The sequence below is a fragment of the Xyrauchen texanus genome, chromosome 20, assembly GCF_025860055.1.
Source record: "Xyrauchen texanus isolate HMW12.3.18 chromosome 20, RBS_HiC_50CHRs, whole genome shotgun sequence".
Classification (NCBI taxonomy): domain Eukaryota; kingdom Metazoa; phylum Chordata; class Actinopteri; order Cypriniformes; family Catostomidae; genus Xyrauchen; species Xyrauchen texanus.
Window position 1 is genome coordinate 31,792,864 of NC_068295.1, and position 17,721 is coordinate 31,810,584.

The 17,721-nt window shown below is 37.0% G+C and overlaps 1 protein-coding gene across 2 annotated transcripts in view; it reads right to left on the minus strand.

The window, feature by feature from the left end:
• The window catches only part of LOC127660773 (calcium-activated potassium channel subunit alpha-1-like), a 292,795-nt gene that overhangs the window by 32,068 nt on the left and 243,006 nt on the right, over positions 1-17,721 (minus strand). For both annotated transcript variants that reach the window (XM_052151187.1, XM_052151188.1), the window contains exon 20: positions 5,295-5,388. In XM_052151187.1, the coding sequence (XP_052007147.1) occupies positions 5,295-5,388 (94 nt within the window). The remainder of the gene's footprint in view (positions 1-5,294; positions 5,389-17,721) is intronic.

The following is a 17,721-nucleotide window of genomic DNA, read 5'->3' on the forward strand; positions in this document are numbered from 1 at the left end:
CTGAGGATGTATCCTGGGAATAGCAATTCAAAAGCTATTTGGACTTGTTCCAGACTTGTTATGGTTGTATTATCAGCCAAACAGACAGACTTATTGGTACTATCCAACATGGCCATGTCTGCAACTGAAATATACAGTACTCCATACTAGATAATGAAAAACTATTCATTTTCTATTGCTGATATAAATTCTCACATTTTAATGAGCTTCAAATTGGAAGATTTTTTTTGTTAGAAACATTCCTATAAGTAGAACACTGTCATTTGCTACTGTTTAAATAGCTACCACATTTTCTGAATAAAAAATCCACAGTTTTTACTTTCAGATTGTGAATCTGAAGGATAGATAATGAAGACTAAAGAAAATTTCAATGAATGTAAAAATTATAAAAAAAAGTAAAATAAAAGCATACATTTAAAAGAAAGGTACAGAACAACAGAAAAACATTTTGGGGTGTCTCTGTAGACACTGTTGTTTAAATTCACACAAAAAGGAACCACCATCTAAAAGTGAAATTAAAGAATTGCTTGTGCATGGTATGGTTAAACAACTGGAAGCATATGGATAAAAAAATAAAGCAGATTAGGGATTAATCCTGCAAATGAGCCCCAGACATAAACACATGCTTAATGATTCACACATGAGTCAATTATACACACTTTCCCTTTTTGAGCAGTGCTTGAGCCAATTTTATGTGCCATATTTTACCAGCTGTGTGTTTCACTTTATGTTACTCTGTGACTCTAGAACTGATACTCCCCTATTTCTGAGGGCAGTTTTAAAGATAAACCACAGAACACTTGTAAATGCATAAAACTGTCAACTAAAACCCACCGTGCAGCCGACTACTGGGTCTAAGATGGGCCAGAAAGGCTGCCTTTGAGGAAATGGCCTGAGGGCAGACAACAAAGCCCCATCTCTGAGATGTGGCTGCAGGGGAACATGCTCTCTCAGTGTTTGCTCTGCACAGCTATTGTTGATATTATCCACAGCACTATATTAGCAGCCAATTATACAAAGAACTCCAACAGATCAAAACATTCAAAAAGCCTTTTTTAAAGTGGCAGCATACAATTTCATTTGGAATTTGATAAGAAATGATAAAAAAATCCCTGATAAATAATATAGTAATAGGCCAAACAGCATGAGGAAAGAGGATTTAAAGCACTTAAATTTTTAGCTGGATGAGTTTTATATTTAAGCGTCCTTGAATAAATGACAGGATTTCTCATTGCATTGAATAACAGTTTATTCATTAACATCAGGGTGAATTATTTTATTTTATGCATGCAATATAATTTAACTGACATAGTAATAAAGCGTCTGTAATGCCTTGTTCTATAACACGCCATAATTAACACTGCACTAAATGAGGTTTGTAAATTGCATTAGCCTCTTGTTAATCATGCTAATAATGAATGATGGGACCTTTGCCTTACCTTCTATATATGCATAACATCAGATAATATTCTGCAAAATTAATTAACACCATAAATAAATGCACCGTTATCTGAACCACAAATGCTAATTTCAAATTCAACCATGGTATAGAAATAATTCAACAATGTATAGCTGATATGTGGTACTACAAAGGTAGACCAGTGGTTATTTTTAAAAATCTTAATATTTACAAACCGTATTCCTCTCTTTTTTTATTTTCTACCACATTCTCCCCATCCAAAGCAGGATAATTTAATGGCATGTTCCTCTTTTTTTATGTTGTCGAAATATCACATTAGAAATGTGTCAGTTAGCATGCTTGCATGAGACGATATCAGGCTGTGTGCAGGTGCTAATAACAGTGAAAGCATTTAGTGCTTTTACACCCTGACTGAATATTTCATTACGTGCCGCGTGTTTCACCACTTACTCTGCGGACCCCTGTCATTTCAATCTTGCCTGAACATACAGACTGGCACAGTGCACCTCTGCCAAGATAGCTATCTCTCACTCGCTGTCAGTACCGCCTGCCAGTCACAAGCACAATCCAATGCTCCACATCAATTCAGAATAAAACATGTGACATTACAAATTGGGCTGCTGCAACAGGAAAGTGACAAATACATTGTGACTTTCCACAATTAGACAGCTTCTGTATCCATTGAAGTGTTCAAACTATGATATTTTTATTGTATAATATTTACAATTTATTTTAAAATCCATGAGTTTAGCTAGATTGCATGTCTGCCAACAAGCGGCCAGAACTGCAAATTAAAGGAATAGTTAAAAAAAGAAAGAAAAAAGGCTAGGCTTTGTAGTTTACAGGAAACTACCGGGTACCATAAGTGAGCCAGAAAGTTCTCTATTTAATTAGTATGTCCAGAGCAGTGTCATAGATGTGCACTTGTGTAGATAAAGAGAGAGAGAGAGAGAGAGAGAGAGAGAGAGAGAGAGAGAGAGAGAGAGAGAGAGAGAGAGAGAGTTGCCGAGCTGATTTTCAAACATCGTTCAGATTCCAGTGCATCAGTCGATGGCTCCCCAAACCCTCTCCAGCAGCCTATGAAAGCAGCTTCTCGCTTTGAAATTTTTCCCTATCATGCAAGCTGACAAAGGCATGCTTTTCAAAAACCCACAGCCAATCTGTTGATCATTATTTATTTACAACGGCCTGGAGGCTTAGAAGCCTGTAAAAACCATACTTGATATGGTATAAGCTCACTGTTTTTCCCTTTCCTGCTTGTTGAATTAAGTATCCCTAAGGCTCCCTCAAACAATCACTTTTCATTGTGCATAAAACGCACCTTGTAAAGGCGAGATATTTAATGTATGTTGTAATATATTGACAGGGAGGGCACAGGTTGAAGGAGTCTATCGGTCTGTCTTTGGTAATTTGGATGTTCGCTGCAGGGCTTCGGCTTGAAAAAGATTACACCTAGAACAGAGGACCTGTCATCCAGTACCCAAGAGCCAGCCAAACACAGAGGCACCCTAAAGCACAGAAAACTTTGACACTGCTTTGAAGCATTTCAAAACAGGGTAAATAACTCCCAAGAATTATTATCACTTTTAGATCAAAGAGCAGATGCATACATTACATGGCAAACAGGGACATTCAAATCTGCTCAGAAAAACAGTTTTGTGCTCTAAGATAAGGAATAAAAACTCCTAAGCAATCGCTGGAAGCATTTTTTATAGTTTATTGTATAAACTAAGAATGAACAGAGTGAAAATAATTGAACACTGATCATTTTCACTTGGAAAGCACACTAAAGGGCAAAAACCTCTCCAGGGCAGACAGTTTACTGAATGTAAAACTCTACATAATTGCTTCTTTTGGGGGAGATTCATGTTTGAGACCTCTGTCTGGGCTATTTAATAAATGCTTCTGTTAAATGCCTTGTGGGGGCACAGAATGATAAAATAATAAAATAAAATAAAATTGAACAGTAAATTTGACCACATAGCTTTAAAATAATAAAAAAAAAGAAAGAAAAACAATTTATTTCCTGTGGGGGCACACAATAGTAAAATAACATAACAATGAACAGTAAATTTTACCATATAGCTTTATAATAATAAAAACAATAAATAAATAAAAAATGTGAATCTTATATGTTATAATTAGGGCTGTCAATCGATTACAATTTTTAATCAAATTAATTACATTGTGTCCCGATTAATTAATCGTGATTAATCGCATATACAAATATTTGCTGAGAAAGCCTCTCATATAACAATAATTCAATATATAATGATTATACATATTTATATCAATATATAATTATACATAGTTATCTTTAAATATTTTAAAATATATATATATATATATATATATATATATATATATATATATATATATATATATATATATATATATATATATATATATATTCAGATAATTACAATGCATTACATTCCTGTAGCAGAAGAGTTAATCATTGATACGACAATACAAAAAGCGGCTTTAGAATACAATGTATTGTTTACTATCATATTATTGATCATAAGTCAATCATTGGCATACAGTTCACAGCAATCCATTTCACAAGTGAATTTGTCAATCAGTTTGAGATTTATTATGAGGGCTTGTTTAAGGACCCGTCAATGTACAGCTGTGTCAGACATGCTTGTGTAGCGTCTCTGGTGCGTTGCGTCATAAACATAAATGTTTTAGGTCACTGTGTCAAGTTAAATATAGTTTAATAATCAATCTTTAAACACATCTTGAGATCCCTTAGATCGCATTTGCACTCCTTCGAGTGTTTTGAACGCAAGAACGTAACACATGTTTGTGTTGTTCTGCCTACTGAAGTGTTTTCTTCACTGTATAAACTGCGCGTTTTCATACAGCTGAAATTTCACTTACTGCCCTCTGGAGTAAACAAGTGGTACTACAAACTTGCATTTCTCAGGAATCTTCCTTATAATGGTCCGTGGGCATGCGATTAATATCGTGATTTTTTTTAACACGTTATTTTTTGTAAAATGAATCACACTGTTTTAATGCGTTAAATCGACAGTCCTAGTTATATGATATATATATATATATATATATATATATTAAACATGATCAACTTTGCTCTAAATACAGAAACTGTAATTTTCACTAACGAAAACTTAGCATGTTGGCTAACTTTGTACAAAGTTGGCCATTCTTCCCAAACCTTCACCAACACTTTTTTTACTTGATCTGGAATAGAGGGCATTGTCTCTGCATTTTTTAAAACCATTGCATAAACGTCTCCTGGCCACATGGGTGGAAAGCAAGTCCTTTTATCAGTCAAAATCAATTAGCAGCATTATAATTTCAGTGGACAGGATAAAAGGAAAGTAATATTTGAATTCATTTTTGATTGTGATGATACATCTCACATATGGCCTTAAGTACAAAAAACACTCCTCACAGGGGTTCCCACAATAGATGAAGAGCCCTGAGGCTAAGTAACCATGCTGGCGTCTCTGATTGGTTGACACCGTCATTAGTGCCACCGCTGTTTAAGAACTACATGTGGACGCGACTGGGGGAGATGACAGCTGAGACTTTAAAGCAAGAGTATTTTTCAAACAGCTTTTCATAGCCGCTTTCATGACAGAAATATTTCAGCTCTATCATTAACCGCTGACAGGCTGACAGCTCAAACGCCTCGGCCTGAAAGGCCTCTCTCTCTCTCTCTCTCTCTCTCTCTCTCTCTCTCTCTCTCTCTCACACTCTCTCTCTCTCTCTCTCTCTCTTCCACACTTTCTATCTCCTTCTTCACTCCTCCTACTCCCACCATCCCATCAGCATCCGCCCTTGTCTCTACCTCTCTCTGCTTATCAAGTCTGGAGGGAGCATCTTGAAATCAATGTCTTACCTCATCATTTTCGGTGAGCAGTTGGGTGAATTACGCATGCCTCCATTGCGCTGTTTCTTTTTGGGTGACAGTGTTGACGGATGCTCGTCTTCGACTGCAAACACATGCAAAGAGTGTCAGACTGTGAACAGCTGGGATTATAAAGTGTGCTGGAGATGACATATTAAAGAACACAAAAGCCAACACTCAATCAATCATTGCAACACAACAGAAATCTGTGAAGACCTCCAAAAATAGAAAGAGAATACTGTTAGTTTGGACAAAAGTACACTTTAAAAAAGGCAAGTACAGACCTTAAGGGCAACCATTAGGTTTAACACCCCATTTTTTGGGAAATCTGCTCCATTTGAAAGAGGTTGGTTGATTTGAACATAGGTTTATGTGTCTGGATCTATTGCGGTCTGTATCAATATGATCAAACTCTCTTTTAGCTCTCTGTCATTGTTTGGAGGGCATGAGCTTGAACAATGACAGAGGGGAAGAAAAAAAGTAAAAGAAGAGTAATTTGGTGTGGGTTTTTTTAATGGATGACTACACAGCAAAATCAATCATCATCACTCACTCAGAGCAGAGAGCCATGAGTGATGGCTTCACTGTGAGTCACTGTGTACACGTGGGTATGGAACGACAAAGAGGGTAAACAATGGCAGAATTTTGTTTTTGCGTGATCTACACCTTTAAATGTTATGCTGGGGAGAAAGTATTCTTTATTTTCTGATAAATATTGATGTTTTTCAGCATATAAATGGCATGTTATATCTCTCTAAATGTATATGTAATTTGCTATGTATACCACAGTATATAATGTTAATCATATTGTAAATGCTGCACTGCTATATTTATATTATTCTGCATTATGATTGGTTTGTTTTTCTTCACGACATTTTTGAGTATCTTAGTATGGCAAATATTATAAAACAATTTTGAATTTTGAAAAGGTCTGATTTGTATTAGAGACAAACTAAAATTCCAATACACAGCAAACTTAAGTGCAGCGCTGTTATAAAATCACCAGCACAGCAAAATATTAAAGGTAAAATACTGCAAGCTACTAACACAACAACATATATTTGTACAGCTCGGATTTCCCTTTGTCATCTAATTGTTCTAATGAAAAAAAGGCAAATTAAAAAAAAGACCTTGTCTGTGTCTTTACCAAATGCCAGTGTTTGACATTTACAATTACACTATGTAGGGAGCAACATGAGACAGTAATCAACTTTAAAAATATCACTACTGATAAGATGGCAGTGCAGTGGCCCTTTGTTCTGTGTTATGGTTGTTGAGTGAGTAGCCTGGCTGGGCCGGACCATTCTCTCCTGCCCATACTCCTCCAAATTAGACGATGGAGATTTACGAGCTACAGTGGTGCCCTTCAATAAGAGGCTTAACAATGAAATAACTCTACCTGCAGCACAGCCATTTCAGCAAGTCTCTGCTTGTTCCAAATTACATTACGGCACTTTTACAACCTCAATCAAAATAGGATCAGCCCACCAAAGTGTGATTGCTGTTCCATACCACGGGGAAGCAATAGCCCTTACTCTTTTGTATCGGTGATCAGAACAATTGAGCTAGACATCTGTCTCCTCTGCTTCAAACAGACTACAGGCTGATGCAAGCTTTACCATGAAACAGAGATATAAAACACCAACAATGGATTTGTTTCTTTCATCTTATCTTAAAACTTTTTGATGCCAAGAACCCTTAAATATAATGATTCACTAGTGAGGGGCCCCCTTCATAAAATATAAAGGTATCTATATTTTAATGTATACATTTTGTATAAATAATGTATAATTTATACTGTGTGAGTATACCAAAGCCACATTTTATTATTTTATTTTTTTAAATAAGATCAGGAAAATATTATCTGTACATGTATAAAGCTAAAGAGAATCAATTTGAATTCAAATCAGATTTATTTGTATAGCAAGTTTCGCAATACATATTTCTCAAAAGCAGCTTTACAAAGAATAGTGTCTTGTGACCTCAATAAAGGTCAATAGATTAATCACAATTACTCTCATGATTTACGACAAGTCTTTAAAAGCAGAATGAAAAATAATTGTCAAATTTTGTCCATTTTAAATTTGGTCACTATTATAAATATTTTTTTTTTAGTCTGCGGACATCATAGCACCCCCTTACGACCCTCTGGGGGCCCCTGGACCCTAGTATTACATGAGGGGTAAGCTAGCTATTCTTGTAGTCCATACTAATATTGATGCCAGTTGTGGTTACTCACTTACACACACACACACACACACATTTAGTGCTAGTAGGCAGGGGGTACATTAGCCACTAGTCTCTGTACATGCATGCTGCAGCGATTGCAGGGACCCAAGATGAAGGAAGGGGTTGTCTGTGGTAACACTGACTAATGTGTCTTAAGGCGCCACCTACAGTGTGTGGGGGCGAGCATGGAGGACAAGGTGCTGGGGCGGTAGTGGTATTTTCCGGGCAGGCTGCGGGCACGGTTCAAAGCAGCCGGGCTGAGGCGTGACAGTGAGGGCAGGGCCAGAAGGAGCAGACTTCCTTTACGATTATTAACAAGAGGTACAGTAGTCCACAACAGCACTCCACAACCAGCAGCACACTGGGCAGAGCTGTTGGCCAGTTTGATCGAGCGGTTTTGAAAAGTGGGTCTAACTTCCTTCTTTACTGTCAAATAGTGAAAAACAAAAAGAATGTGCAGGTGACTTGATTCCAAAAAGTGCTCTCAAAACAACACTTAAAACCAAAAAAACACCTATTTTTGAGTGCACCTGCTAACAACTGTAAATTAAAGAGATGGTTAAAACCCCCCAAATTAATATTCTGTCATCATTTATTCATCCTTGTGGCTTTCTTTTCTCCGCGGAACACAAAAGGAGAAGTTAGGCAGAAAATTAGCCTCAGATACCACTGACATTCATTGTATGGTCAAAAGATACAATAAAGGAAAGGACTGAGGGCTAACATTCTGCCTAACATTTCCTTTTGTGTGCCATATAAAATAATGACAGAATACAAATTTTAGGCTGGTAAGAAAGTTCCAGATTGAGATTGAAAGATTCATGTTGAAATTATTGCTCTTTAAGTCACCCAAAAGCACATGCCATTAGTGCAATCTTATTATGTAAAACTAAATATATTATGATAAAAACATCAGAGTATTCATAATTTATTGCCAAAATGCAGGAGAATCAAACGATACATATTTAAGTAAGAAAATACAAGATAACGGGATTTTCATTGTTGAGCCATATACTGTATTTCCCCCTTCAATTACTATTTACGGACAGATCCACAAATCTGTGTTCCATAATTGCAACCGTCACATTTTGAATAATTGATAAAGACCCCTCAGTTTTATTAAATACAACTTAACCACGTGGCAGGTGCTTTAGCTGAAATGCTCAATATGACATTTTCTTTTCTATTGCTAATAAACATTAATTAATTAGAAGCACTTTCTTCCCTGCCTGCTCTGCGCCACGACAGAACAAAAGCATTACACACTATTCCTGATAACCGTCACAACGGATCAGCTCAAAAAGCAGGTAGGGATATGCTCGGACAAGGGAACTGGAAATGGCAATCTATTTACATTCTACCTAGAGATGCACCGGTACTACTCTGTAGGGGGTGGGGGTGGGGTACTTGGTATCTGTCTCATCATTTCATATTTATGAGTACATAATGACGTATTTAAACTATTTAAATATAAAATATATTTTTTTTCTTTACCTGAAATATATGTGGCTTTGCTCACTCTCTCTTTCTCTGCACAAGCTTGTGTGTGTGAGTGAGAGATTGCATTCACAAGCGCTTATAAGTCATTTGTGATTTTTTTAGATGAAAAATTCTAAATGTTGTCTGTCATTATGACAGATAAAAAAACAGCAAGAAAAGAAAGGAAACCATTTGAAACTAGCACATGATTTTTCATTGAATTCATCTTTACATGATATTAGCGGCTTCTCTCTCTCTGCACGCATGTGTTTGAGGAAGAGCAAAAGAGTGTCACGCCATTTTGGTCCTAAACACAGCAACTCTAAAAATCAAATGTGTTATATGAAAAGGAGATATTTGTCACTTTTACTTGGCCCCACAACACAAAATAAAACAATCAAACAAACATTGACCTCTGTCAGGCTTAACACAACAAACCCAGAACAATCAATAAATACTAAGGTCGGATTGCCCACTCCGTGAATTCATTAAAATAATGCATTAACATATATTTTGAAATTGGATGCATGAAAATAACACGTATGAATAAGGTATCATGTGTTAGCTGGGTTACTTTTTAAGGTAAGCTAGACACTGGTACATCTCTAATTCTACCTAAACATACTCATGGCACAGCAATATTTACGTAGCATATCCACAATGAATAAAAATTAATACTGATATACAACACTAGAAAATATCTTTGATTAATCTGTGAAAAGGGCAAAATAAAAGCAATACTCTATCTGACAGCCGAGCATAGGCTGCGAGAGAATGTGTATAAGGGACCTGAAGCGTCTCACACCGGGAGTTATCAAGCACACTGCCTGCCACCAGAGTGCTACGACCTACAACTCCAGCCTAATGCTATCAACATAAAAGGCAAGGTTAACCAAAATGTGGTGCAAGTGGAAAAGCAGCTTCCGCCTGCTCCCCAAACCTTGCTCAGAGCAATAAATAGATGGTTATTTCTGCCGTCAGCTGCCGCATAGCTTTAAAGGCCGCCGGAGATAACTCCTGGATTCATCTGGCCCCTGTCAAACACGAGTAGCATTACACAGAGAACATGCAGTGTGGCACTTTCACTGTGGATTTACAGTAATCCAGACGGCAACTGTCCCTTTATGAAATGCAAATCCTGTGACGAGCCACAATTGTGCATTCTTATCAAGGCCATTGTTAAATTATAGAAAATACATCTGCGGGAGATGCATTTTAAAACTGTATCCAATGGCAGTTCTACATAAATAAATAAATTCTGCATCCATACATTTATGCAAAATGTAAAAACTTTACTTACCTTAAATTCTGTACATTGCTTAAAATATTAGTATCAACTTGTTTTCTCAACTGTTGTAGTTTTAAATATATTTATCGCTATATTCTTTGTTGTTTTTCTTGTTGTACTGTAGTCTATTTATATTGATTTGCTCCCATACTGTATACTGACAAATATTTGAACAAAGAACATTTAAAAATGCTTCTAGTATAATTTGCACTTAAACACTAGACTATTAATTATGCAAACATCCATGGTTACAAATGAAATGAAACTTAATAGCAATAAAGAAGAAAGAAGAAAGCTCTCAGCACAAGTCGGCGACAGATTTACCTAAAATGCTCTCAGCTTTGAACCGAACCCCAGACTGTTTCAGCAATCCCATTTTCCCTGGAGTTGTAGCGCCATCTGCTGCTAAAGGTGTCACAACATAGAAACATCTCTAAAACTCTACACATGTGTGCAATACTTCATTGCATTTCTAGCTCTTCAATCATCTCTCGCACGGATCAGCTCAACGACATCTGGATTTCATATGGATCTCTCAATTCGGCACCTGACCTTTTTCTCATGCACATGTTTTAAAGTAGAGCAGCCCCTCTTATGCATTTGACCAGAATCCAGTGCTAAGAAACTGTTATCAATCCCCAGTAATCTACAGAAAGCTGAGGATGGCAGCTTTTGTTCTGCAATACTAGTGGGCGTAAAATCAAAAGCAAAAGGCCAAAGCAGACAGGTTACATGAGGATCTTTGGATGAGTGGGACTACAGCACAATGAGGAAAACAGAGAAGTACACTTACGTGATCTGACATATCCGTTAAACTTATATTTGGCTGAGGGGAATGCAGAGAAGAATGAGATATTACAAAGAGGCAGAGAGAGAAAGAGAATGAGGGTGAGACAGACAGACAGAAATACAGTAAACTACACTTAAATGAGGACAGATATAGTTATAGCACTTAAAGCAATGAGAATGATCATGGTGATGATGATTCCTGTGATGAAATAAGCAGGAGATCATGAAAGAAAAATACTGATGGAGAGAGGCTAAAAGATGAACTGTGGAGAGGTTGGATGTAAATGAAGCGATGAAAATCAAGCTGCCTGTTCAGTGTTTCCACAGCATGGATCCATTTTAAGAGTCAAATGTTGTATTCTCGTCCCATGCCCCCTGACAAATGAGTCTAACAAGGAGTGGGGAGAAAGCGAACGCTTCACAAACATAGCTTTTGATAAGTCATAATTTTTTCCATGAAACTCAATTTGATCAAAGCCATTAAAACCAGTTAAACAGATGTTAGCAATCTTGAGGATTAGGCAAAGAGTTAGACTACAAATTACAGATGTTTCCCATTAAATAATTGCTTCTGCAAAATTAAAAGCTGCTGAATTCTCATTTTTGATCGGTAATGATCTTGTCAATTGTAGACGAACCCCAAACTCTAAGCATGGCAAGGTGGGAGAATCATGATTTATATATGCAACATACCTGTGACAAAACAAAGGACTTAGTCATAACACAAGTTGCATATGGAGCTGGATGTTTCAAACCTGTATGACTTTTTCCTTCCGTGAAACACAAAAGAGGATGTTTGGCAGAATGGCAACCTCAGTCAACATTTACTCAAAGATGCAGTAAAAGTGAATAAAGGTTCTATGAAAGAAAAATTTACAGCATACAGGTTTGGAATGATTAACAGAATTATGACAGAATTTTCATTTTTGGATGAACTATCCCTTTATGACAGCAGTTTATGAAGTGGACAGTCAGAATGTGGATGTGTTCAGATACATGTAGTTTGCTCAGCCTCCATTGCTACGAAGTCTCATCTTCTCTGCACTCTGTTGTTATGAGTACTGTATCTGATGCCATAAAGGTCATGGCGATAGGCCCAGGGTGGGGCGGTGACACAAACGCTCAAGCAGGGGCCCCATGCTGGTCCTGGCATATGTCGTTTGCGATCTGCGGGCGCAGGAAGAGTCGGCAGACTTTCTGGCTAGCATCTGTCCTACACTGCGAAGGGGACGACCGGCCCTGCTCCTGCCTGGTGGTAAGGAACTGTCAGCTTGAGTTTCATGACACACCAGCTGAGCTGGGGAAATGAAAAAGCAAACATAATTTTCGTGTCAAGCTGCATAAGAGCCGACGGTGCTGAGTTCCACCCTGCAAGAGGTGGATAAGATCCACTCTTAGGGCTGTGCTGCCCCACCCAGCTTTGCCAAGCACGTCACATCCTCTGAAAAATCCAAAACAATCCAGAGTGGGAAGGAGGAGAGGAAAATAAAGGGAAACAAATACCCTGAGGTCTCAAAAAAGCCACAACCTCTCTCTCTCTCTCTCTCTCTCTCTCTCTCTCTCTCTTCCTCTCTCAGTGTGGTAGGTGATTGTTGTTTACAAAACAGGCATGTCTGGGATTGCCCTGCTGGAAGCTTCCTTGTGAAGGCTCATAAGTTCAAAACAGGAATTAATACCCTTTGTGATGCTCAGCTCCTTGAGAGCCTTTAAAGCTTGTGTAATGAGGGAAAAAGTCTCGGCAGGTGGACCACAGGGACTTTTATTGTCATTTTAACTTAGAGTAAAGGCAGCTAACTCACTTGTTCAGGATATTTACTCCCTAAAGCCAGCACTTGCAACGATAACAAACTCTTCTTAATAGTATGCAGTGCACCAGAGCTATAATGAGTGCTGCATTGCTCCTTACTCTTGTCAACTGCTCTTTGGGCTTTGACTGTAGCAAAAAGCAAAAGAGACATAACGTCTACTTCTTAGACATCTCATTTTCATAATAATATTTCTTTGTCTGGCTTCGGCAGAGAGAAGTGTTACCATCCCGATTGTCGCATGCCCAGAATCAGAACAAAAAATGCAAAAGAGCTGTTTGAGAAAGCGCCGATCAGGGAACATTACTTGTGTAAGACAGAGCGCATTTACTGCCACACGTTTCATGAATTCAGCAGAATTATTGCATCCAGGGGAGTAGTATTTATTTCAGCAATAACTGGGCTCCTATAATGTGGAGGTATAACTCTACCATATCATGCTTAGTGCAGGGAAACTGTGATATATGAGCTTTCTAAACCCATGTGGGGTGCAGAGGGTTTGAAACATACAATCAACGGTTTACTGGAGAGTGCTACTGTTGCTCTTATTTAAACAGGAGCTGAGGGTATTGAACTCAAATTGACAAACTTGTGCTGTACCATATATGCTTATGTGGGTTAGCATATGGGTAGCTGACATATAGCATACTTTTTTTTTTTCAAATTGACAAACAATATGTAAGGCAAAGTGTTATATATTGTAATTGCCTTTTTTGTCTTCATTAACTCATTTTAAATTGTCATGCGACGTGATCTTTAAAGGTACATATGTACAGCATATTCCATGTAATATTTCAATGAATAAGGTCAAAAGGCTGCATAGTAACACCCAGTGGTGTAGTCGGGGACATCCTCACTTGTACGCCATATGCTTACTTTTTTCCCAGGGCTGTTTGCGTATAACGTCTGCTAAGGATCAATATTTGCGTATACTCTTGGTATATCCACTTGTTTTGCTGCTTCAGAAGTCCATACGTCTACTGTTGTGTTAGTTTCTCTTTAACTGTATTGGATGTTGTTTTGTGAAACTGGAGATTCGTTATTGTAATTGGTGCATTATCACGAGAATTCTACTATTCCCGTCCCCTGACATCCGTTGTCACCACCATCATCGACTGAGGAAATTTATGAAAGTGAGTGGAGAGAGAGAGAGAGAGAGAGAGAGAGAGAGAGAGAGAGAGAGAGAGAGAGAGTGTTACCCTCACACTGAAGTAGTATCAAGTAAAAGTCATTAATAAAATATGTCAAACGTCCTGTAAAATAATGAATCGTCCTGTAATTAAGGTAAAAAATTGCATTCCGTATGAAATACATTCGCAATCCGTTTGTCCCATATTTTAGCGTCACACACCTAACTGCTGAGAATGTTTTACAAATCGAGAGAAATGGACCAGAAACACACACACATTTGTCTTGTGAGTTGTGTGAGATATCGGATGTTGCTTTACATGGACGCTACACTTGACAGAAAGTGCTGGGGATCAGTGGACGTGTTCTGTTGAACTGTTTGTCAGAAGCAAGATCATTTTGTCAAAATCATATAGCATTCAAATGCATGTTAATTGTTTACCATCACTGGGATTTTAAAACACAAGTAAACGCACCTATTCATGACATGTCATTACATTTTATTGCATATCTAAGAGCTTGTTCTGGAAGAAAGAGAAAGAGGTAAGAAAAACTGCATTATTGCATTCATTCAAAATAAAAGTACAGTAGTACAAGTTTCGTTAAAACGCTTAATGTGATTTTATTCCATTTAATTTATGATAAACACTATTTACTGCCAAAACAACAACACTAATCCAATGAGAAATACACTATTTTCATGTTAAGCCTTTTCTCTCCCTTTCTCTCGTCTTCCAGGTTATTGTATTAAAGCATTTTTCATTTTAAGTTTAGTAGGGGATGTTCACACTAAACACGTTTTTGCATCCGTCTATGCTGTTTTTCAATGTTAAGCAGATTCTCCTGCAGGAACACCTGTAAATATTGGTCATTCCTACAATTCTTTTACATTTAAGTCCCCATTACAAGTGTGTGTGGTATTTATACTGTTTAATTTCACCCGAATACAATTTTGATAGGCTTGTTTGGTCCTAAGAATAAAAAGCATATATCTTATAGTGTTACACACTACTGTGGGCTTAAAAGTTACATTTTAAATAATCCTTTTCTATTGCACTGTGTCACTTCCTCATGTCCCAAAAACTGCACAACAAACACCTTTGACAAAAATACATTCTATCATTGGATTTCAATGTTTTCCCCAAAGAGTTAAGAGTTTAGTGTTACATTCTCTCACTAACATGTATTCATTTAATGGTAAATGTGTAATTTTAACACAGATAGTGGAGGTTTTTTGTGTGTCCTTTGATTTATTATGCATCATGTTATGTCATGACACCATGACCTTTCATTGAAGATATATGTTATGAAAAAACACACACTGGAAATCAACCATTCTGCATTCTGCATTCTGAGTTATTTAAAGTTTATAACGCTATTGTTTTATTTATGTTTTCCTATATTTTGTGGTGTTAGTCATATGTGGTCAAGCATAAAATGTCCACTCTCTTATGGCAAGATTTATGGTAAATTAATATATTTTTAAAGGTTCAATATACAGAATTTATGTAAACAGTAATAAAATCATAAATATTAATTTACAAATATGTTCCCTAGATATCATTTACAGACCAAGTTGTGGCTCATTTATCCACTGAATGTCCACCCTGTTATTGTCCACCCTGCCCATTTAACTGGATGAACATCTGAATTTATTTAGTAATGTAACTTGACCAGTATAACTAATACAATCTAAAATGTCCCTGTAATGATAAAACATTAAGAAACTTGTAAAAAGTATTTTCATTTTCAAAAGTTTCAAAGCCAGAATGTCACTGAATTGTAGGAATGACCATTTATGATATGTACAGAGGTGCAGTTCCACTGCGCTCAATACACAGTTTACGCAGTCTAAAGTAACGAACAGGGACTGGGCAATAGTAAACCACTTTTTTGGTAGGACTACACCACTGGTAACACCTTATTTTACAGTGTCTGTGTTACACATATTGCATGCTACTATTATTAATTACTATATTAATAACACTTACAATATGAAGTACAAGCAGCTATACAAAATCATTACACAGCAATACCAAGTAGTACATTTGTATTACTCATTAATTATCTATGCAAATACACAGTAAAATAAACAATGTAAAAAAAAGTGTAAACTGCTGGCACTTATAATAATATAATATTTTTTAAATGCTGTTTAAATGATTTTAGATGGAGTTTATCATGTCACACTGCAGGGCATGTCAGCTATTTTATGTCAACTATTCATATACATTAAAAGCTATGGAACAAGGTCAATCACATGACGAAGTGCTCAGAACATTTATGTTACGTACAATTTCATCGGAAAATCATTACTGACAAAGCCAAATCAAAGTCAGAGCTCCATGAATTTCTCATCATAGAGATGTAAAGTTAGATCCGAGACAGAACTGATGAGAGGGAGTCAATACAAACCCACAGCTGGCAGAAGCTGTCAGAACTCCAAAGCCTTAGCGAAAGTGCACTTAATTCAGAAAAACTGGAGCTAAGAAAAAAGCCAACAATGAAAACCAACGAAGGATGACGTGAAGAGAAGAGATCAGTAACAATGTAATGGCCAGTAACTGGTATCCCGGGATATCACCACAAACCAAAACACAAGACACAAAGTCATCCTCATCAAGGGTTTTGATGCTAATCTGAGCCGATGTGGCAAGCGGTTGGAAAGCAGTTGTAGAGGAAATGCGATCGCCTGAACTGACCCATGCTTTTATAGTAGGTCGTACTGCTGCCATTCCTAATTTACAGGCGCTTAAGTGTTTCACATCTGCTACAGCTTAATGAGAAGACCCCTGTTCGGCCCTGTCCTTTACACAAGTAAGTGCTTCAGTCATCTGACCTCATCCAATAGCCTGAGTCACTGCCATCTCAATGGAGTTTTTGTCAGGAGATCTCTTCTTAACTTTACCACTGAGCCTGACAGTCCCACTGTGGTATACCAGGCATTAAGTAAAGCCCATTGACTTTTTCTCCCTTGATTGCTGGCTAAGAGAAAATCATCGAGGTGGATCAGATCCTGTGGAAAGGCGGAGTTTGATGTGTTTTTTTTGTTTGTTTGTTTTGTTTTTTGTTTTTGTTTTTAAAATAATAATAATTATGTTCTTCAGAAAATGTAGACTTTACTAAAGGAAGATGTTTTATTTCAGCTGGTGGAAGTGGTTGAGGCATTAATGGCATGTGGTTGTAAAACAAATTTTGTCCAAGAATAGCAGAACAGATATTCACAATATATACTTATTCTTTATGAACAGATAATCGCACTAAATATCCCTTTCCATTTAAAATCTAGCATTTGGAGAATGAATTAAATGTGAGTGTAAAAAATAAATAAATAAAATAGGTTTGACTGCTTTTAATTCACTTAGATTTAATACCTGTCTGTTTTAAATTTATTCACATAAAGCACTGCTGTTCCAGCAAGGCTTTTTGACTAGCGTAACGAGCAAGACTTCCTTGGTTACAGGTTGACCATCTTCACCAGGCAAGTTTTGCTGGTGAACAACATGGTTATGCTGGTCCACCAACTAGACCAGCACCAAGCCATTACTAACAATCATAGACTAGCTTAGACCAGCAAAGGAATTAATCTTGTTAATCTTGTTTTTTTCAGCAGGGCAAATATAGTCAAAAGGGTTCAAATCTTAACCAGTCTTAATCAGTACAGTAAAATAGAGTTAAACTTGTGTTTTTGTAATTGACC